This window comes from Grus americana, chromosome Z (assembly GCF_028858705.1).
Source record: "Grus americana isolate bGruAme1 chromosome Z, bGruAme1.mat, whole genome shotgun sequence".
NCBI lineage: Eukaryota > Metazoa > Chordata > Aves > Gruiformes > Gruidae > Grus > Grus americana.
Window position 1 is genome coordinate 26,948,767 of NC_072891.1, and position 23,683 is coordinate 26,972,449.

The following is a 23,683-nucleotide window of genomic DNA, read 5'->3' on the forward strand; positions in this document are numbered from 1 at the left end:
TCTTTTTAAATGCAGGTTGAGCATTAAATTGAACATTTCCTTGCCCTTCCTATATATATGCAAGGAAAAACAGTGAACAGCCAAGAAAGTCATTGGCCCTGTTTAAATTCCAGGTGTTTCTTGTAGATCAATCCATTTCATCCAAAAGTTGTGGTACAGAATGTCAGTGGAATTGATATAATTGTTGGTTAATGAAAGCTTTTAATGTGATTGACTCAAAACATTTAGTCCCATGAATCTGTATGGCTTCTCACTTGTAACAGGAACAAACAGGAGAATTACCACGTGTGGAAAACTGAGTGGACACAAATAACAACTGCAAAATGTAATTGGAAGCTGTTAACCTGGTCTTAGAATACAAAAATGCATACATCTCTCCTAGCATCTACTAAAACTGTTCCAAAGTGTGAATTATCTCTTTAACCCCCTGAATTTTGCTATTTCAATAAGAGCAAAGTATCTTCTTTTAAAGCAAAGAATAATGTTTTCCTTTGAAATTTTGCTGACCAAGATTGTTGTTTGGAATGGTGAGAATCCTGTAGCCTACACAGGACTAATACCCTGATATTTCTCTTTGTTGGATTTAGTCTTTTTTGCATTGCTGGTCATTTGTATTGCATTGCATTAACATTAACCCAGCTGGATTTTCCTATGTATTTGATACGGTCAATGATAAAATTCTGTTTAACCATAAAAACATGGTACAGCTAGTGCGATTGCACTGAAATGATTGTCACTATTGACACCTGCTCCTCCATGAAAGAGTCCTCATTTGTTGCATCCCTGAGGGATCTATACAGCCTGCATTCTCAACATCAATTCAAAGACTAGGTGAGAGTGTCAATCAAGAGAGGCTGAAGTGTCTGCGGTATACAGGTGTTCTCCATCTTTACCCTATCCATCACATGAGACTTATCGCATAGGGATGGATTGTTTTGTGACTGAGTCTTGAAAAGGCTCCCTAAAATAATAGCTTAGTTCCTAGCTCAGCCACAGGTTTCCTGATTGTAGATAAGTTTCTAATTTGATCTTGCTTTCTTTTGCTCTTTTTTTTTTCTTCTTTTTTTTTTTTCTCAAAGGAGGTTTTCCACAAAACAGAGTCTATGACCAACAGTAAATAAATTGAAGGTGTACTTCCTGTTGGGTACACTCTTTCATAGACAGTGGTTGAAGGCATGTTCTGGTTGGGCTGAAATATTCACAGTGCTTTAAAGCATCCTGAATTTTTATTTTATTCAAAATAGATGTATTGATGTATTGAGTCTGCCACAGTAGTTACAGAGTAGTTTGCATTTGTAACATCCATCAGGAAAAAAAAAAATGTTTATAACAACTTAAGTGGCCTACCAGAAATGCCCAGCAATGACAAGTATTTAGAAAATAGCCCTTCATTTGCTTTACCATAAGTAACTGGAATTCACAGATACTATGTAGTCATAATTGCACCTAGTTTTTACTGAGAACGGAAATGGAAACATTAACTAATTGATACTGTTATGAACCTGTTAATCTTTTAAATAACACTACATTATCATTAAAGTAAATCCTAGATTTAGATGAATGAATATTTGAGATAGGGATTAGATAATGAATACGTTCAAAACTCTGAAACAAATTACTAAAATATTTTAATATATATTTATAAAATGTGTACATATATTTGAATTAAATCAACTCTGCCATGACAGTAAACTAAAATAGAGTCTCTTCTTGCAAAATCTCATGGATGCAAGAAGTGTGCCATGTTTTATTTATGTGACACGTACACCATTTCAGGATGATAAAATAAACAATCTCCTTTTACCTTGACAAAGCCATTATGGATTCAATAAAAATATGTTAAAAGTGATTTTTTTTTTCTTTTTCTATAGTATTGTCGTTTGTCTTGTTTGTTTTATCGCAAGTGGTATTTGGGGGAAAAAATATATAGAATTACTTGTTTCAGTTCATCATGCTATTCTGTGAGGACCACTTGAGCTCACTTCTTGGAAGTGCTTAGTACATACCCTTTTACATAGGAAAAGGAATACTATTTTTAAACTGATGTTCTGCACTGTGCAACATGAATTATATTAACCTCTTAGCTGGTTATCCCCAACTTGAGTATTACTACTTAATGACAGCTAATGGCAAGAAATTTATATTGCCTGGTAATGCAATATACTCATTCCAAATTAAATGGTATAGTTTAATACAAGTGTATCTAATGGACATGAAGAAGTCCATGTTTCTTGGGGCTTTTTTTTTCAGTCTAAACATATTTGCACTCATGACGAAGATGTCATGCTGGTAGGACCCAATTACTGCTCCTTAAATTGATAAACCCATTTAGGATTGCATTCTTCCACCACGTAAAAACGTAAAAACACTTAGAGCAAATATAATGAAGATTTGAAAATAAATACTTGAAATATCAACAGAATAGCATGCAGTCACCAATGAAAAATGAAATAAGTGTAAACCTGTCAAATACATCAGCTATATCACTCTATACAACACTTTCTTACATGCATTTTTTTCTCTCTTTGCCATATGGCTACTGAATTTTTATATTTACTTATTTGCAAAATAAATTTGCTGTCCTATTTTACTTACTTAAGTGTAGTTACCTGCTCTTCAAATGAGTTTATACAAGCTATTAGCTTACTGGGCCTTGTAAGGCTGCATATGGTTCGTTCTCGTGTTCTCAGTAGGATTTAGCTATTTTATGTATTGATCTCTCTTGCTTTTCTTATCAAGGGGAAACATTATTTCAATTTTAAAGGCTTCTACTGAAAGCAAGAATGTGAAATGCATTTCAAAAGAAATTTTATTTTTGAGCAGGAAATACAAGTCTCCTTAAATATGAAAACTTCAGAAAAAAACATGTATTTTTTTTCTTAACATAGTATTTCACATAGCTCTTTCAGTATTCTGAGAACTCTTGTTTGTTAAAAATATTTTAAGAAATGAAGGTTTGGAAAGGGGTTGAGGAGCGCATTGATGTTGACAAAGTGATTTCAAAATGAATCAGCTAAGGCACTGAGCTTCTGTCTTGTGATTCATTTGAATATCTAAAGACAAAGACATTTAAAGAAAAGTATTTGTTCCTGCAGGGAATTAAATCAGTCTGAATAGCTTCATTTAGGTACAGAGTACTTTTCAGTTAAAGTCTGGCTGCTGTTTGTTGTCAGTGGGAAAGTCTACCAGGAATTTTTTCATCTTCAAGATAAGAAGATACATAATTGAGGACATTTATTCCCTCAAAGTTGATTCTTCTATTGACCAGCGCTTCAGCTCCCTGTCTCTACTTGGGCAATAACATTCATTGCTTTATATATAAAAAATAAATTCTAGGCTGTTCTTTTCTATTTCAAAATGTGATGAAGACACTATTCAACTCAAGATTTTCAGTAATTTTCTTTTTAACCAACATAAGCCTTATTTATCCAGAAATGCTCTTCACGCTAGTGTTACTTCCAAGATTTCTTGCTTATTCCTCTTGGATGAATATTCTAAAAGTTCCTCAGGTCTCTTCCTCCTTTATTCATTTTCAGCTCCATAACCTCCTACCAGGATAGGTATTCATTTTCTTCACTCTTAATATAGCAAAAGACAAGAGATGGTGATAGAATGAAAAGACTAGTTGCAGACTTTAATCTTAGGAAGACTTGAATGCTCTTATGATCCTCATGAATGTGTCAAAATATTGTGTACTATTACATAAGGCCCTCTGTGTGGTGTTTCAAGGTAAATTGGCTTAGAAAGAAAATAATGGAAATACACATAGAAAGCATTTCTTTCCACTACCTACAAAATATGGTGCAAAAGCTTTTAATGTATTGGCAGTAGCATACAGCAGAAAAGTCTATTCAGAGCTGGGATTTGCTTCTTCACTCTTTCACTTTGTTTTATGCTTGTGTGATTCCACTGACGTCAGAATATAATGTGTAATGGGATGGAGAATCAGGCTGTCTTGAACTGCCTACCTCTCTGCCTTCCACTTCCTGAAGCATTGTACTCTAGTAGATTATTTCCCTCAATGACTGTGGCTCTACAAAATGATGCAAGGTAGAGCACCTTTTCCACGTTTTTCATTCCTGAAGACTTTGCTTGCACATTGCCCAGTCAGTCAGTGAGATAAAAGTCTGAACCCATCAGGGTGGATATGAAGAACTAATTTTAGTCAACCTCAACTTGTTTAATAGTCCATTCAACTAGTCTGTTGCTGCTGTTGTATTTTGGAAGGAACCCACGATTCATAACAGGAAACAGTTGGGCTTTAAAGTGAGCATGGTGTCATCTACATGTCTCTGTTCTGCAGTTCATCAGGATGGCCTTAACCATTGACCTGAAACACATGACAGCATTAATTTCAGTCCTCTAATCTGAGATGCTCGTCTGTAATTTCAACAACCCAATATGGGACAATCTGAGCTTTTGGAGAAAATCAAACTTCAGCTTCTTGCAACACTGAAGCCTTAATCTGCTTCAGAAAACCCATTTCACATTTTGAAATAATTAGTTTAATATCCTTCTCCATTACAGTCGTGAAAGTGGTCATTCTAATAACCATCTCTTCTTTCTAGAGATCACCAGAACTTGCAGAGGGAGGATTCTTATCTCTTAGTGTGTTGTCATAGTAGACACCTGAATTAGCAGCAAGCAAGCTAGCTTTTAAACAAGAAGCACAAAACAGCACTTCTGCTCCTTGCTGAGGCAGGTCTACCTAGCTCAAGCACAGCATTGCAAGCAGTGACTACGCTGCTTCTGGGACCTATATTTTAAGTACAGTTGACTGCACCAACTAGATATGCCAGTTTGTTTAGAGCTTGCTGTGTGCAGTACATTGTTTAGCATACCCATGACCTATGTGATTTTGTGAATAAGGAAGTATTGAACAAGATGCAAAATATCTTCCACCTGTCTTTTGGAGGCTTACATTATCATCCTTTAGCAAAATCAAAAACATACTCTGTAAATCATGTGATATGACAGTAAGCACACTGCAATGGATGAGCATGGAAATCCTGAAGAACATAAGAACAACTAGACTCAGTATGGAAACTTGCATAAAAGGCTTAAAAGACAGAAATCCAAGGATCAACACTTGTTTTTCACTAGCCTTTATTCCCCACCCCATGCATCAGCCTGACAGTCTGGTTGCATTCACCCCTTTTTATCATTTTGCAACCTGTCATGTCCCATTTATTGTATATTGGCAGACTGATTCTCAAAGGAAAAAGGGTTTTGTTTACAGACAATTTTGATTATCAGAGAATGGCGTGCTTAGTAATCAGTTATCCTCCCCACATCTTTTTAATCCAGCAACACTTAATGTGGGGAGAAAAGGTATGTGATTGGGCAGGTATGTAGGTAGGTTTGTATTGAACAAAACCTCATTTAAAGGGGTCCACCTGGAAAATTTCTCAGTGCATGTCATCTTACAATTTGTACTAAATTTGGAAGAATTCTCAGACAGAAAGTTGATGATCAGCCCCCATCAGTTTGCCATAACTAACAACTGCTTCTGCTTCCAGCATGTCAGAAAGGAAGGGATATCACCCATTGATTGATAAACACAGTGTACAAATTTCTGAGAAACATAAATTGTTTATAGTTATTCCATTTGAATCTAAACATATGTTCTGACCAGCTGACAAACAGGTCTTATAAATTCAAGAAGTCTTTTTTAAAGACCTTTTCCGCTCTGTGTGCACACAGAAATCTTTCCTAAGATTTTTTACTAAGCAATTGGCCTGTCGGAGAGCTGAAATGAAGTGAAATCTACCTCTGGCAGTAGCTCCTTTCACGCAGTTACATGGACTGTTCTGCTTCTGTGGTTCCTTAGCTATGGGGCTCAGTCATCTTTTTCTACTGTTCTGGAGAGCTGCAATGGGTAGCTGAGTAAATAAACTTGTAATAGGCGTGCAGCCGCAATTTTGCTTCCTAATTTCTCAAGTAAGAATTAATTAGAGAGCTAAATACCCTAGGCAAAACAGTTTCTCTGGTTTCCTGGAGGAAACAGAATTTTAAATGGAATAGTATATCACAGTATTTCAGCCTTTGTTGTAGCCAGAAATTGTAAACTTTTAATGTTTTCTTGATTTATGATAGAAGTAATTCTAGCTTTTTAGAAAAAAAGCCCAGCTAGGCTAGCCATTTATGTTTCTTTTGTCAGCCAGGACTAAAAGTCTTTCTAGTTAGTCACTATTCTTAGGTAAATATTTTTATTCCTAGAGAAAATTAAAACTGAAATTTTTAAATATGAAAGTACTCACTCAGTAGTTTCTAATAGATTTTCCTTAATTTCTTAATCAAATCCTAATATTCCAAAACCTTGAAATTTTCTCCCTGCTAACAAAAGGGCCCTGTATGTATTAATACAATTTTCACATGTTGTCAGCATATGAATATTTTGATTAACTGGTACAAAATACTTCATCAAGAGAATGCCTTTCTTCAACATCATTTTAAGGCCCTTAAGATTTTTAAATACATTACTGTGTTTAAGGAGCTTGCATGTGGATTGCAAAATTTAAAAATAACTTGAAGAAATTAAATTTAAGATTAACATTAAAAGTATATGAGCGAGTCATTTTAGATATGAGGTTAAATCAAAATAGATTGTTCTAGCCTAGCTGGTTTGCTGTCCACTAGAGGACAGCACTGCTTTTGTATCTGAATGCTGTAAAGTGAAAAATATGTGCAGCATTTTCTTTGAAAAACAAACAGGAACCTTCTGAGCCAGTTGTTTAAACGGAAAACATTTAACACTTGAAAAAAACTAACCAAACAGAAGAATATCTGATTTGAAAGATCTCTGAGCAAGTTTAATGTTTTAATATATTTCTGTAAGGTAACTTACTTTCTTGGTAATAAATAATTTTTCTGCAAATTAAAATTTATAGCCTGTTTTAAAAATGGACTGTATGTAATTCTCAAATACTTATTATATTAAATGCCTGATTATTTAAGAAAAATAACAAAAACAGACTAGATGAGAAAACAAAATAGGTCAATGATTACAATTATCATTCTCTAGTTATGAGGACCAAATATTTTGATTCAAGCTTTTAGCTTATTGAAGTTTTGGGGAGGAGATATAAATATCTACATATAAAAATGCTGAAATTTTTTAAGTAAAGGTAAATTTGGAGGATGATAAAAAGTTCATATGGCATCTTTTTGAACATGTGGAGTAGTGCTGTGTACTGGACAATAAGTTCAGAAGACTCACTTGCATTCCTGCATTTTTGTTAGAGGTACAGTGCAACTCCTCACTGGCAACTGAGAACAGACTCAAAATCTATTTTGGCAATAGAACTAAAAATAGTAAAAATATAGTACAGATTTGATTGCAATTTATTTTACAATTTTATGATTTTATTAAACCCCAAAATAGTTAATACTGGAAGTAATTACTTTATGGTAATGAACTAGGCATTTTGTAGAATTTATTTTAAGATTAAAATAGCATGAAATGTACTGAAAAAAAGAAAGCTTCAAATTATCATAATATGATTTTTAAGGTAAATATTAATCAAATTTTATTAATAATAACTAATGTTAATATATTTTTTTTTCTGAGAGGTTAAAATCCCCAGGTTAACAAAAAGATCCTTCTTTTTGTGAGTATATTTCTGCTTGTGTTTTAGTATTAATCTCACTTTATCCCCAGATCAGAGCTAATACATAGTAATGCTATTCTGAATACTTCTTTTTCATGTTCTAAGGCTTACTCAGAGAACAAATACAAGTAATTAGTAATGTAGCCAATTTTAGGTGAAATGTTAATTATAAAGTCAAACTTATGCATAGATAGAATTTATCAGAGTAAGGTAAAGATTCAGAGTACTGAAACTATAAATATATTTGTTGTCCAACTGATACACTGGAAAGTACTTCATAGTTGTTCATTCTTGTATTTACAAATTGTAGACTGATTCACAGCAGTATTTTTTCCCGTTTGAATATATTCATTGCATAACTTCATTACACATTTGTCAACTTTGGACTAATTATTTTTCTACAGCTAGGGCAGGGCATTGCATCTTCTGATCGTCTTTCTTACTAATAGGATTCTGTCTGCTTCAGCAGGCAGTAATTGAAGGCTTCATGTACAAGATTTAAAGAAAGGGCGGAGAAAAAAAAAGTTTTAGCCTCCATAGGCCATTGTCACTGTTTCTAGTAAGCAGTAGAACAGAAAAAGAAGAGAATTTTGCCTGAATAGAAAAATTAGAGAGGAAGAAGAGTGCCTGACAGGAGATAACGTATTTTTTTAGTGCTGTTGAATTATGCGTAACAAGCCGGGCTATGCTGTAAACAAATGTCCTGATAGTGAGTGTTCAGGTGTAAATTTACTTTCTCAAATGTTGAATTTTAAAGAGCAGATTTTGAGTGAGTTACTGTGTTGCTGTCTATTCACTGGTGTGGAATTTTCATAACCTTTCACCATAAAATTGCCTCTCATATATATTGTAGCTACCTTCTGTCTACAAATAAAGGGAAAATAACTGATAATCTGTAGTTAGGCTAGTCAACATTACAAAGCCAGTGTTTGACATATGCTGTCACAGTGTAGTATCTGATATTCTGTGGTTTCCCTTTATATCAACTATAAATCAAATATTTCTGTGTGATAAACATTAGCAAATATTATTTTCATGGAAAGTGACCAAGAATATGTGCTTGATTTTTAACTGTTGGAACACTGAATGACTTTCTAACAATATGCAGTACTTTCTTGATGTTGATTTAGAATTTGATTCTTAATATATATTTCCTTACCTTATTGACACATACTGTATTTATGTTAAAACCATCTATGAACTCCTTCTATTTTTTTGCATGTCACATAGCCTCAGAATATTTAACATTATTTTTAAAGAAAAAAATATTTGGAAAAACTCAGAATATGCAAATATATCTCACATTATTATGTTTCTAATCTGTCTTGATTTTTTTAAATGGGAAAAGTATCAACAGCTGCAAATCTTCTGGAATATTTTTAATGATGTGAAATGAGGTTTAGAATTAATGTTATCACAGAAAGAAAATCAGAAAATAACTGCAGTATAGCAGAAACAGACATCTCGAAACTATTAGTAAATATTTGCTTCTCTTTTCTGAATTCTCATTTACTTTCTTTCTTTTTTTCATATTCAGTGATGCATCCTTTGTTGCAACAGAGCCATGCTCATAATATAATGTCTTATGTTAAGACTTGTCCATAGGACAAATTCTTTCTTTTGGACCTACAAACAGCCAATTTACAAGCTAGATTTTAATGCACTACAATGCAGGTTCCAGGCTTATTTCAGTCTATGAATTTTGATTGGGTTTATTATCTTTTTTCATTTTTTTTATTCAAATTCTAAACTTTAAGGCAGTATCAACTTTCAGAAAAAGTAAAAAATAATTACTGACCTTGTGAGGAAAATCAAAGTTTCTTACAAAGAAGAAATACCTAATATATAGGGTGATATATATTTTTGCTGCTGAAAGATTTTTTTAATGGCTTTCTGGTCTAAGTATTTAGTTGAGCACAACACATGTTTTGAAAATCCACGTGGGCTTATGATAAGAGTAAGCATATAAATGCAATAACATATACTTAGTCAAAAAAACAGCTATTAGCCAAATCCTTCAATGACACTGTATTTAAAACATCATAATAATTAGAAAATCAGTTTTACTGCTAGTATCTTCTATCCAAAAGCTTCATCCTTTTATAATTGCATTCAGTTTCACAGATCATATAAGCATATTTATGTTATAACTCTTTACAAACAAAATTATCTTCTCTATTTTACGAAACGGATTTCGGTTTCCGAAGTTCAAAAGCAGTGACAAACCATTGTGTGATTGTTCTTCTATGCACCCTTTTTTAATGGTGAAATAAGTCATCCCATTCTTTTCTAATTCTTTTTTCACTAAGCAATTCCATATCGGTGACCATTGATACAAACTGATTAGCCATTGCTAGTTATGCATACTAACACTTTGTGTAAAATTGTCCGAGTATCAGACCCTTTGCATCTTGCAGACCACATACAAACTCACATTTTATTGATTTTACATGTTTTGTTCAGAGGTATGGAAAAGTACTATTGATCCCCTATGTGGTTTTGCAAATCCACATGTAAAAATACCAGTGCAAAACTCATCTCTGATGCTTTGGGCCACCTCGGCTTTTGCAGAACGCTGACTTTGTATCACTTTCAGGTTTTAATAAAAGAGGGTAAAATCAAGCCTTGGGGCTATGAAACACAGCAGGAGTGCCAACTACCAACCTATTTATGTGCATACTCAGACATAATCTGCTTCTGTGTTGTCCCAAGACACAACTGTTAAGTAAATAAAGTGACTAATAAGACTATTGTTTCTATAATTATCCCCCTGTCAAAATCAACAAGAGAAATAGTGATCTTCTACATCGCAGTGCAAATAGATGAAATCATTGATATAACAGGCTAAGTAGCTAATTTTTATAGTAGTAACGTTTTTTTAGAACCTCCTTTTAAAGGGAAAGGTCTTTGAATGTATCTATAATCCAAACAAAAGAAATAGATTGACCTCCAATCGCTGACATTAGAGAAGTGCCCCATGTTTCCTTAATTAGTATAATGTGTTACGAGATTTTGATATGCTTAGTTTAAAAAGAAAAAAGACAGAAATTACTTCTCGTTTAAAGAGAACCTGCTTCCTGCTTAAGTGGCTAATATTTTAATTAAGTCTAGAGTGAAGTTTTTTGAGTATCTCCTGATAAACTCCCTCCTTTATGTTGATGGTAATTAAACAGATCCCCAAGGGCTTGGGTAGGCGCTTTGCAAGGCCCATGCTAATTGTCAGACATGAGACACTGACCAGTTGGTTTGCTCTTGAATAGCCCACAGCGTGCTGTCAGCCCAGCAGTTTGATTTTTCTGTATTGTGAGCTGTTGTCAGGGCTAACTGGGTCCTATTGTGGCTGAAGATGTTGCGCAAATTGAGGCAGATGGCTCTGATTCAGACACGTGTCATTCAGAAAGAGGAGAGGAGATTGGCCCTGCAAAGTGGGGTCAGACTGGGTCACAGACCTGCTCTACACTTGTTAGTGTTTTCAAAAGCCCATGTGCAGCAACTTTTGTTGTTGTCGAGTAACCAAGGAGAAAAGAAAAAAAAAAAAAGGGCAAAAAAAAGCGTGGTGTGTTCCTTGTGGAAGATGGAAGAGGAGGCTGTTGCCATCTTCTTCTGTTGCCATCCTCTTCCTTCTTGTCTCTTGGGCCTGGCTGTGCATGCCGAATGAATTAACAGGATTGACAGAAGTTCATTGTGCCTAAAATGGCTTTTCAGTCAATTGTGGTGCTTAAAAGGCTAGTTTTGCTTTTAATTCCGTGTAATTAGTGGGTTCCTCATGTCTTGGAATTTTGTAATGGTGCATTAGTCCTAACTTTTGTTTATCTGATTGGTTGGGGTTTGGGTTGTTTTTTTTTTTAAATTTCCTTCATAGAGCTTTTAATAATTATAAAATATTTAGAAATATTGACCACATCTTTATTATTAAATTTTCTGGATAAAAATTCACAGATGGAATGATTTGCTGTCTTGCAGTTACCATCATTTCAAATTATCATGTTGGATGTTTATAACTTTGAATATTTTCAGTTTGAATTAATTTCTGAGATGGCAGGACAATGCTTTTTTCTGAAAGTACAACAATTTGGCTTTTTGGAAGTGTTCTACTACATTTAGCATAGTTGCATTTTCTTTGAGGCACCAAATAATGCTAGTTCTCCATGGAAAACTCCGTACAGCTGAATTCAAATTGCCAGTGTGCACAAGTATTGTAGATGAAATGAAGAATCAGAATTTAGATTAAAAAATTATTTAAGTAGAGTTTCATTTTTACTATTAAATACACAATTTTGCATGAGACTTTTTTGTCCTTCTTAAATGCAAAAATATTTACACAATGCTGAACAATTTTTTTCTGAAGAATTTATGGAGGTTTTTATGGTTTATCCCCTGAAATGCATTAATGAAATTTGAGGAATTTTATTATATTTGAGCTCATTCAATATTTGCAGAAAGAATGATTAGCAGTCTTTGACCTTAAGCTATCCTCAGTGATCTTTCTTTTTTATTTTTTATTTTTCCTTCTCCCTCCAGGTTTGCAGCTAAGACTGTGAACAGTGGGTCACTGATGCTAGTCACAGTGGAGCTGAAGGAGAGCTCTACAGCGCAGCTCATCATAAACACCGAGAAAACCGTGATTGGTTCTGTTCTGCTGCGGGAGCTGAAGCCTGTCCTGTCCCAGGGGTAACCTGCTTACATCTGGACTTCAGAATCTGGCACACAACAAAAGTGCCTGGCATCCACTACTGCTGCCTTTCATTTATAATAATAGCCCTTCCATCTGGCAGTGGGGGAAGAATACACTCTTGACATTCTTGTCTTCTGCTTTAGAATGCTAGTGTGTATCTATCATGTATGCAAGTCCTTTCCTTTTTTTTCTGCTTGCTAACCAAAGAACATATATTTTACTGTCAGTTATCTGCGCTTTTAAATGTATTCCCCATTTCCCTAGTCCTTCCCTCCCTGCTCTCTTCCCCCGCTACCTTTTTTCCCCTTCAGTTTTCCCTACCGTAGTGGACAAATACTAGATAATAAAGTTCAAGGGAAATCACACTGCTCGAAAACTGAGTTAAAATGGCAGGGACGTTCCAGCAACATATACAACAACTACGTGGTTCAGAGAGGTTTGGTTGCATAAGTGTAAAAATACAGTAGGTACAGCAAAATGGTGTTTGCTTTCTGGAAATGCTTGTAAACCTGAACTCATCTGTTAAGAACATTGTTCCCATCTACTGCCATTTTCTCAAATATTTCTCAAATAAAGTAGTGCTATAAGTAGAGGCTCCCTCTTTCTTGTTTGGATAGAGAACTGATAACAATTAACCACCAGTACTGTACATAACTGGTTAATTAAATACTAACAAGGTTGGACACTACGTATGCATTAGCAAACTGTTCTTGTGAAAGTAGCCAGTGTTTGTGCTCCTATTGTAATCCTCTGCTATGCAGTAACATTTTTGTTAATAAACAAAGCCACTGGTTGCCTGTTTTCACATTGGCCCATTCAACAAAATTATTAGAAATTAGTATTATATGAAATATTATTAGACTATCATGGCAAATATTGTCATCTAGCTTAATAAATTATTCACATCTTTGCTTTCAAATTTCTATTGTAAACTGAGATTAAAATGTCTCCCACCTGTGCATAAACCAGAGCTCGAGGCAAAGAGAAATTCATAACCATATCTGCTGAGAAGACCCAACAGCCGTGCAACCTTTGTTGCATCCAGTTTTCTGCCTGTAGCCTGGGTGTCACTGATTTTGACCTTCCCTTCACATTCTGGTTACATGGTAGGAGTGAAGATGCTGAGCTTTGTCATTTCATATCAGTTCTCTCACATCCAGCATGGCTTTTCCTAGTAACTCTGCTACAGATGTTTTCATGACACGGAGAAGATATTTGGATAAATGTACCCTTGCTCTGTCACCAGGACCTTTGCATGGTCCTTTAATGCTGACTACATGGTACTGTTTTGGTTTAGCTTTCTGGATGACAGGAAATATCACTTCATCAGAAATGTTGCATTACTGCAAACTGGAAAATTATTCGGAAATTTTCTACTAAAATTTGGTAGAACCTAAAGGTAGCTCCAACGTGTAGCAGAGTTTATTGGCAAATTCTAAAGAGCAGTTGGGTTTTTTAGTTATGTAGGTTGCACTTCTGTGAGAAACGTAGTTCTAGGTTTTTCTAGCACCCAAAATATACCGGTACTTCTCAGACAAAGAAACAAGAATCTTATGTCCTCAACAGAAATGTACATGTCCTTAATCAACATTTACATTATTTTCTGAAGTTCTAATTCTGCAATAAGTTTCTTCTTGAATTACAGTTTTCAGGTGAGCTGCAAAAGTTATTGTAGAAAACACCATCATCTCAGAGAAAATGCAGATTGGTGTAGACAGTATTTGATATTAAGACTCAGTGAGAAGGTAGTGAGAGAAAGGTGCAGAACCATGTTTCCTAAGAAAAGACTGAACTGCAAAACCTTCAGCCATGTTTGTAAAGGAGACAAGAAACAAGAATTGTTTCTTGTACCACAGTTTAAATCAAAGGAAAGCATATTAATGCTGTGTAAGTCACACATGTTGCTGAGTAATTTCTGCCTCCCTAGAGTACTTTATACATTGTAACAGTGAAGCCCAGAAATGTGTATAGTAATGATATTTGGGGAGTTTCTGGTATTAATTTACATTTTTCAACTCTTTGTGACTTGGGCCAGTGGTTCAGTAACTGTTGATACAGGTGTCTGGGCGGATGGTGTGATTTGAAAATTTATGCTGCCTTCCCCGAATAGTAATTTGGAAAGAAACTTTCTTTAAAAGCAGATATTTAAATAGTAAAATATCTCTGCATGCAATAAAGCTCAGCTCTTCAGGAACCTAAACATGAGTACATTTACATGTCTTTCTTACATTAATAGTGGAAGTTGCACTCAGTCATAATTCAGCCAATTAGCAGTAGTTAACAATAGTTTCTTTGTTTTGCTATATATCATTTTTATTCACTTTCTTCCATACTTTCCATCATTTATAGAGGCATATTAAAGATTATTAGGATATGAAGAGACCTGGGCAGCCTTGGAACATGCCTGCATGTGCAACTCGGGATGCAGGAGCAAGGCTAAAGCATAGTATTGCAGGACTGGTGAGGTGGGTTTTGCTAAGATGGTTAGGGAATTGTATTGAGATCTAGTTTAAGGAGCAGGACGTGAGAGTTAATTACTTAAATTATGAAGAATTCAAATGCAGAAACATAGAAAAACCAATAACAACTACAAACTGAAATATATTATCGTAAATAGGAAACTTGGGTATAATTTTATTAACTGTTTAATTCACTCATGCCCAAGGTAAGTAAAACTCAGACTCCAAGATTATTGTGATCTAGTCCAAGCTTTTAAACTGATGCTGGTAATTATGGATTTAAGAATGATGCAACAAGAGCAAGGGCAAACATGAGAGTTTCTGCGTAGTGAGAGATTGAGAGTTTACCTCTTCCTCGCTTCCTGGTTGGTTACACACACATGCACAATCCCCCCTTGTGAAGAGGAAAGGGTTTTTTCTTTACTTTTTCTTTTTTTAATAATTGAATTTTCAAATTCAGTTATTCCAAAATAACTCAACCATTTGGAAAGAATAGGGTACAGGGAAGAGTTGTTATTGTATTATGGATGGCAGAATATAAACATAGGCTTGATGCACGACAGTCAAAATAACATAATTTTTTTCCTCTTATTTTCCTTTCACATTTTATGTTGCTATATAAAAGAATAACATATTTTTTTTCCCTGCATACCCTGTTTTAATTCTAGTAACTAATTTCTAAAGAAAAATAGCAGAAACAGAAATAGGTCTAGAGCTAGGAACAAAAAAATGAAAGACATAAATAGAATACCGTGTGAAAGGATAGTGAAAATAATGAAAGTGTTTTTTAGAGCAGGAACACAATACAACACATGAAATAATGAATGACATAGAAAACATAAATTGGGCTTTCTTGATGATGTTTTCTACTAACTCAGGAACAAGGTAGCATTCTGTAACATTTCTGAAGCAATTTATGTAAATTGGAGGATGTAAATTTTTTCCCCGTTTTTAAACACAACATGTACTTAAGCTGTGGTCATCTGCTGTCGCAAGACAGTATGATGTTTACTAAAAGTGGAACAAAACTGGAAATGTATACTACCAAAAGAATATACGGATATGTACTGGATAGGATACAAAAAACAAAAGGGCTCTAAATCCTCTTGATCGGGGGCTTAGACTAATTACTGATATTTGGTGATAGGATGAAATCCTTTTGCACACTTGTTTTGCAATAGTCTATTACGATAATCAGTATTAATTCTTTTTTAAAAATTTTCAATTACTGAACTGTCTAGTTTTGCATACAATATCTTATATGCTCAAATTAATTTCAACTTAGCACTTAAATGCCCTAACAAGGATTCTGGTAAGCAATATACAGCTTAGTTGAATCCTCCCAAGCCCTCATCTGACTTTCAGTGTGTGCTTGAAATGAGCATATGACGATCAGACTGTTCCCTTCATTTTCTGTCAGTTTGTCTTCTTCCCTTTCCTGTATTTTTGTGTTTTCTTTTAATCGCAAAGTGTGTGTTTTTATAGCACTTATGGGTTATATTAAATGTTTTGTGGTGCAGACACCAGGCTTTTCTGTGTTTGCATAGTGTGGTTTCATTGCTGGTAGGAGCTTTTGTGCACAACCCTGATAAAAGCAATGCTTCTGTTCAGGTTATTTTCCTCTTATCTGGTATGCTTGTTGTGCTTTATGTAGCACAGTCCAGTGAACCTGTCTGGAAGAGAAAGAGAGGGGGAACACCACTGCATTTCCAGTCCCACAACTATCTGGTTTTGCTTCAGAAGGTACGAGGTGAACTACTCTTCAGTGGCTGGTAACTCTGAACCTGTGCTGTGACTGTACTGCCCCAAATCCTGATCCATTTAAATCCCTGTGTACATTCTGATGCATATACACATATCTTTACAAATAGCATTATTCTAAACTCCTTTTTCCCATTATGCATGTATAAAAGAGAGGGCAAAAATGAGTTTTTCTGGCTTCCACCACTGCTTTTCCAGTTCTCTCCAGATCGCAGCCTTCTCTCACTGCACTACTGGCAGCTTACCTCCTCCTTTGCTCTCCTTCCCAGTCATGGCTTTTAGGAGAGAGGAAATGGGACGGCAGCTCTGCCTTTAGCACCATTCAAGGGAGGATATATGTTGTGAGTGACCATCCACATCACACTCCCCTTTAGCTCAACCCAGACCAAGTTCTTCTCCTTGATGAGAAGGATTTAGACTGAGCCTTGCAAAAACAGCTGACCAGTCACCCTGCTCCTTCAAGAAAGCAAGAATAAGAGCTGTTGGTGCACTCAGGTCCTTCTCACCCTCCTGCCCTTTAAAAATGCTGATGGACTCTGAACAGATGGTGGAAAGGTGATGAAAAACCTCCTCTTGTACTAGCCATGACTAGCAGCCATTCAGCTGCTAGTGATAGCAAATGGCAGGTGGGTGAGGGAGATGGCTGGTAAAAGGGAGGGAGCACGTTGGTGCTTCCAGCCACCCTGCAGAGCTTCAGACTTGTCTTGGACCATGGGACACCCACCAGCTTGGGCTCAGGGCAGCACCTTGAGTCAGGCAGCTGAAGCAGGGTGGGCGAGGGAGGCACAAGGAGCGCAGGAGCCTTGGGAGAGGCGGCGTTGGCTCTTCTCCTTCTGCAACACATCACATCTGAAACAAAATAGCTGCACCCCCGTCGCCTCCCAGCACCAGCAGCAGCCACAGGCTGTCCATGTTCACAGGGCTTTGAGGCCGAGGCAGCCAGGGAAGCTGGCAGGTAGTGGCAGGTAGAGACGCTCCTCCAGTTGAGGAGCTGTGGCTTCACAGGACAAGTGGAGCAGACTCTGCTCACCCTTGCAGCCACCCCCACATGCCCGGCCTGGGCCTGCCCTGCAGCCAGGACACCAAGAGGCCCCCAGGTGCTAGCAACCTGCCTGGGCGAAGGAGGAAGGAGAGGGGGGCTGGGGGAGAGGCAGCAAGCCCCCTTTCCTGGGCTGAGGAGGCAGGAGTCGTGTGGGATACTGGCCTCCAGAAAGAGCTGCAGCTTTAATGGAGGTTTTTAATGGAGGTTTGATAAGTAGCATTCCTCAGGGGTAGATATTAGGACTGGCACTGTTTAACATCTTTGTCAGCAACATGGGCAGTAGGATCGAGTGCACCCTCAACAAGTTTGCCGACGACACCAAGCTGTGTGGTGTGGTCGACACGCTGGAGGGAAGGGATGCCATCCAGAGGGACCTTGACAGGCTTGAGAGGTGGGCTCATGCAAACCACATGAAGTTGCACAAGGCCAAGTGCAGGACTGGGTCGGGGCAATCCCAAGCACAACAACAGGCTGGGGGATGAAGGGATAGAGAGCAGCCCTGAGGAGAAGGACTTGGGGGTACTGATTGATGAGAAGCTCAACATGAGCCGGCAGTGTGCGCTTGCAGCCCAGAAAACCAACCGTGTCCTGGGCTGCATCAAAAGAGGCGTGACCAGCAGGTCGAGGGAGGTGATCCTGCCCCTCTACTCCACTCTCGTGAGACCCCACCTGGAGTACTGCATCCAGCTCTGGGGTCCCCAGTACAAGACAGACATTGACCTGTTCGAGCAAGTCCAGAGGAGGTCCAGATGATGAGAAGGCTGGAGCACGTCTCCTCTGAGGACAGGCTGAGAGAGTTGGCATTGTTCAGCCTGGAGAAGAGAAGGCTCCGGGGAAACCTTACAGCAGCCTTCCAGTACCTGAAGGGGCCTACAGGAAAGATGGAGAGAGACTGTTTACAAGGGCGTGGAGTGATAATACAAGGGGTAATGGCCTTAAGCTGAAAGAGGGTAGATTTAGATTAGATATAAAGAAGAAATTCTTTACTGTGAGGGTGGTGAGGCACTGGAACAGGTTGCCCAGAGAAGCTGTGAATGCCCCATCCCTGGAAGTGTTCAAGACCAGGTTGGATGGGGCTTTGGGCAATGTGGTCTAGTGGAGGGTGTCCCTGCCTGCAGCAGTGGGGTTGGAACTAGATGATCTTTGAGGTCCCTTCCAACCCAAACCATTTGATGATTCTGTAAATCCCAAGTGGAGGGAAGGTGTGGGCTGAGCAGCCTACCATCCCCAGGAGGCTTTGCCTGGGTGCAAGGCCTTCCTATTGTGACAGCCTCCACTCCCGGTGACCCTGACCAGACCAGTGTGAGTGCACACCGGGGCTGCAGCTTCACAAGGGGCAGCTGGCTCTGCCCTGGGGCACTGCAGACCCCCTAATCTTCTTCTAAATGGTGCCTGGATGCTTGTATATAACGTACCTCACTGCAGGGAACACGTCACTCTCTTTGCAGATTGTGTTTCACACACATAATAATTCAATCCCACAGTATTTATTATTTACTATCATTTTCATTTTGTTTTGCCCTGATTTTGTATATTTGTGTGAGAATGTTTAGGCAGTTAGTTGCACTCTGTGTGTGCATCAGCAATGCACAGCATACCAGCACTTGCTGAATCCTGTTTCGAAAGTAAATGGTATTCTGTATGACTCTAAAACATCAGTTGTGAGGGAGGTAGAAGAGATGAAAAAATTACCAATTCAGTTATTTTTTTACACTGTTTTTTCCAATTCTGGCAAAGAGCAGGTATCTGTCCCACTTGGTACCATTGATTCCTCCCTCATCTGTCTGTCTTCAAATGTTGCAGATCCATGTTCTAAAGCGAACCAGGAGGATGATTTGGGTTTAAACAACTCATAACCTTTTCTGTGAGGCTGCAGTGTTTTGGCAGGATTTGGGGTTGGTTTTGGTGATCAGATCAGTTCACTGACGGGGCTTGGAGTGCAGCCCTGCAGACATTTGGATTTGGCACAGCTAAGAGGGAGTGCACCCTGGTGAAGCAGAGAGAGGAGCCCCTTCCATTTCTTTTGCCCTTACTGTCTCGGCACCACATCAGTACAGCACCAAAGTAGTTTATCAGGAAAAAAAAAAAAAGCACCTGTCACACCAGGTCCAAAAGAAACTGTTCTGCTCCAGCCGGATCTGTGGGCCTCTGCCAATGCCTGGATTTGGACAAAGTTAGTTGGTGGCTCAGCTTCACATAATTGAAAGTCATTCTGATTTCTGCACTGTGGTGTAATTGCTTAAAAAAACACGTTATTTGGTGATTAAGATTCTGGAGTGAATTGTGTTCTTTTGGGTTCTTGCACTGTTTCTCCATCAGGGACTTGGTTTCAGCAGTGTGCAGCTGCTGGAGTTGATTTACAGTGCTGCGGCTGTGGCTAGTCATAAATAAATCCTCTTATATAGTTGTTATGAACACCTGTTAGATCATCTGTCAGCAAAGCGCTGTTCACATTTATCATGGTGCGGTAGTTATTTTACCTCAATCCATTTCCAACTGACTCGGCCTCCATCACTGGATTACTATTACCACACCATAATCGCTCGTTTCCACTCCATGTTACAACTTGCAGATAAAAGATTTCACTACTTGGCCAAATTTCATAAATAAAGGAGCAGTTCAGTGCAGTAAAAGTTTATTTTTGTCATCATTTGTCACCCCATTATTCTATAAATCAAATGGAATAGCGCTATTGCTAGCTCAGGCGTTGCTGTCAGCCCTAGGCATGGAAATGGTCCGTTTCTTCTTTTTAGATGAGATGACATGTCTTTCAGACTTAACTGGCTTATGGCTTTGTTTCACCCATTTTATTTTATCGCCCCTTCAGAAAAATCCCTGGGGACCAGAGAGACTAAAGGAGTAAAATGGAATCAGAAAACACAGTAAAACATGCTGCTTTAGCTGTGTTATGTACATTTCCCTCCCCTGCAATCATTCATTTACAAACTCCTCTGCAAAAATAATGGATCTGGATATAAACAGCCCCTCAATGCATTCACTGGCTTTGCGCAGATTTTATCACTCATGTCAAAACCCTGGGACTGAAAGGACTCCAGAGAGTGTGCTTCAAAGTCCTCCTAATGCCTCTGCTCCTAAATGGACTTCCCACCTGCACAGGGGTGTGTTGTGGGGCTGTGCTTTTGTTTTGAATATCTGTACTGATGACTTGCATTTTGGGGTCTGAACTGTCTAGTAACACTGTGCTGCACCTTGCTACACAGCTTCACAACCAAAACCCTCAGGATATTCCCCCGTGCCTTCCCAGGCACAACCTTCACAGAAATGTTGTTTGCTTTTTGATTTTTCAATGATTTCTTAACTCTAGCTATAAAATTTTTTCCTGGGCCATGCCTTCATTTTTTTGGCCCCATGTCCATTACAGATGCTTGGGGGTTGCTTGATTTATTAAGAAGTTAGGAGATGGATCTCAGACTAAATTTTGAAGAACGCAATATTCCTTAGTTTAAAAAGAACTAGCTAGGATGATGATAAAGGGATGGGGTAATAGAAAAGGGTTTATAGTTGATATTATACTTCTGAGTTGGTTCTAATTCAAGTTACATTCTTCATAGTCATTATGTAGCTCATAAATTCAATAAAGTGTTTTACTATTACTATAAAAATGACAGGAGGGGGGTTTTATGTTGTAAGTTTCGTTAGTTGCTCTTCCTGTTTTATGTTGAAGTTCTCAGGCCATTATGTCATTAAACTCCTTGGAGTCTGAAGGGCTCAGGCCCCTCTGTTCCTTATCACTGGTGCAGCACCTGCTACGGGGCAAACGTCTGTGTGGTCAGTCTCTGGCCCTGTCAGTTTCCTTGTTGATGACGCTTCCATTCCCTTTTGGCTTTGTTTTTCATTCAGAAGCCCAAGTACCTGCCTTTGTGGGGAGGCAATGAGAGTTTCAGGGTGGCTTTGGCCCCGCTTTGGATCCTAAGCTCTGGACACCAGTTCTTACCTATGGGTGAGTTACTCCCATGTGAAAAAACCCTCTTATTGCAGTGGGTCTTGGGTGGCTGCCCAAAGAGGAATGCTGCGTTATGGAAATAAAACGCCTTTGGAGAGTTCACCCTCCCCTTTGCCTTCCCAGAAAGACTTGCTGTGACTTTCCTCCAGCCACCTTTGTTGTAAAATTATGAACTCGTCGTGGTTTGAGAGTCTTGTTCAGTTTGGCCGTGGGCAAACGCTTGCAAACACAGTCTTGTGCATTTGCTGGGAAGGTCTCTAAAGGCAAATCCAGGAGGGTTTTTGCTTTTTCATTGATGGGGAGAAATTTTTTTCACAGGCACTGTATAATTTCTGTTATTTCTGCTTCATTAGAGGAAAGAAGCATAGAATATCTGACCCTGGAGCCTTTGCTTTCTCCAGATGTTTGCTTTGCACACAAATAATTTGCATGAAAACAGCAACTGCTAATTCAGTGGCCAAAGTGCATCAGGACCCTAATCTAAAACCTCCCAATCCATCCAGCTGTCTGGCATTTGCTATTATAGGGCACCAACAGAGAAATGAGGCTGTGGCTTTATCACTGCACCCTGGGTGACAACTTGATTTTCTGCTTTCACCGCAGGCAGCAGCAGCCCAACATGATGGGGCTGTTAATTTGTGCATTTCATGGTGTCTGTCAGGGGGCCGGGAGAGGAGGGTTTCAGGGGAAGGGAATGGAGCATGTCCCAGCCTCGGAAGCACCTGTCTGCATTGACGGCACAGAGCACTTCTTATTAGCGTGCAGGTCTCTAAATGCAGCCCCAGGATGACAGCCTGGCATTCCCAGCACCCACACAGTGTGACAGGCGCAGGCAGCCGGTCCCATTGTTTGCCCTTGATGAGCATGTCATTAATGGAAATGGAAGAAAGTGAGGGCCACATCAGTATTCAAATAGCCTCCATCCTCTCTGCCATTCAACCGCCTGGCTCAGGCGGCTGCAGATTTCCTTCTGCAGCTCCACTCACACATTTTCACAGATTTATTCCCATTGCATACAAATCCCCTCCATGTGGCTCTGGCCCCATGCACCCCATTCCTCTCACACACACAAACATGTTCTTCAGCATCATCTGATCTGCCAAAAATAAAGTGGGGATTCTCCCCTTCCTCCCTGTTTTGTGAATTGCTAAGGTATCATTAGCAAATACTTGCTATTTGCAACTCAGGAAATAGAAGGTGCTATTATTTAAACTTGAAGTACCAAGCAAGAGCCTGATGTATAATGTTCTTAGTTGCTCCCAAGCAACTATTGATGTTTGTCTGAGTCACCTGTTTCTTTATAATAGATTGCAATGTATTTGTTTTGGAACATATCACCTGGTAGGTATGGAGTAAGAGGACTGCAGACAGAAGCGGAAATAACTAAAAAAATCTATATTCCTCCTCAATGACAATCTCACTGGAAACATCAGTAAAGTCACGCTGCTCTCCCTCAAAACCCTCTTTCAAAGTTCTCTGCCTTGACAATAGCTGGACCATGGATAGCTGGAGACAAATACCCGTCTTGCTGGGCTTCACCATCTTAGGCTGCCTGTAACCCTCTGATCTCGCGTGTGGAGTTTCAGCTCTTTGGGGGTGCGTGGTGTGTTGGCCTTCTGTAGTTTAATGGCATGGATCACAGCAGGATGCAGGTTGATGATTAGTGCTCCTGAGCACTCCAGCAAAACAAATAACACAGTATCATAATTCAGCTGGTATGAAGAATGTGCCTTGAGCACAGTGGCATCCAGCCAGATCTTAAATGTATGTTTCTGTGCTTTAGTTTTGTGTTAGTCTGTTTTTGTAATAATATAATTAGTGCTCACAGGGGAGGCTATTGACACTACCACCAGGATCAGTTTGCTCTTTGCAGTATTTCCAAATCGTTCTTGTTACACATCCAACTTGCAGGTCGGATGTGGTACCCCCCGCCTTTTGTCTGTTCCTGTCCTCTCCAACCAGTGATTTAGCCTCAAGTCTGAATGTCCACTAATAAAAGCTGGAGCCAACAACAATGAATGCTGCTGGGTGATTGCCAAACCTTGTTACATTTTGTAGCCCTCTTTAACCCCAAGTGGCATGGGAGAAAGCGAGCCCAGAGATTTTCCATTGGTCAGTTCCAAAACAGATACTGCAGGACTGAATAGCAGAAGCAGAGCTGTTGCAATAGAT

General features: G+C 38.5%; 1 protein-coding gene across 2 annotated transcripts in view; it reads left to right on the plus strand.

Annotated features, from left to right (window-relative positions):
* AP3B1 (adaptor related protein complex 3 subunit beta 1) overlaps positions 1-12,875 on the plus strand; it is a 173,287-nt gene extending 160,412 nt beyond the window's left edge. For both annotated transcript variants that reach the window (XM_054811067.1, XM_054811066.1), the window contains exon 27: positions 12,132-12,875. In XM_054811067.1, the coding sequence (XP_054667042.1) occupies positions 12,132-12,285 (154 nt within the window). In that variant the 3' untranslated portion in view covers positions 12,286-12,875. The remainder of the gene's footprint in view (positions 1-12,131) is intronic.
* Positions 12,876-23,683: the final 10,808 nt, after the last annotated feature.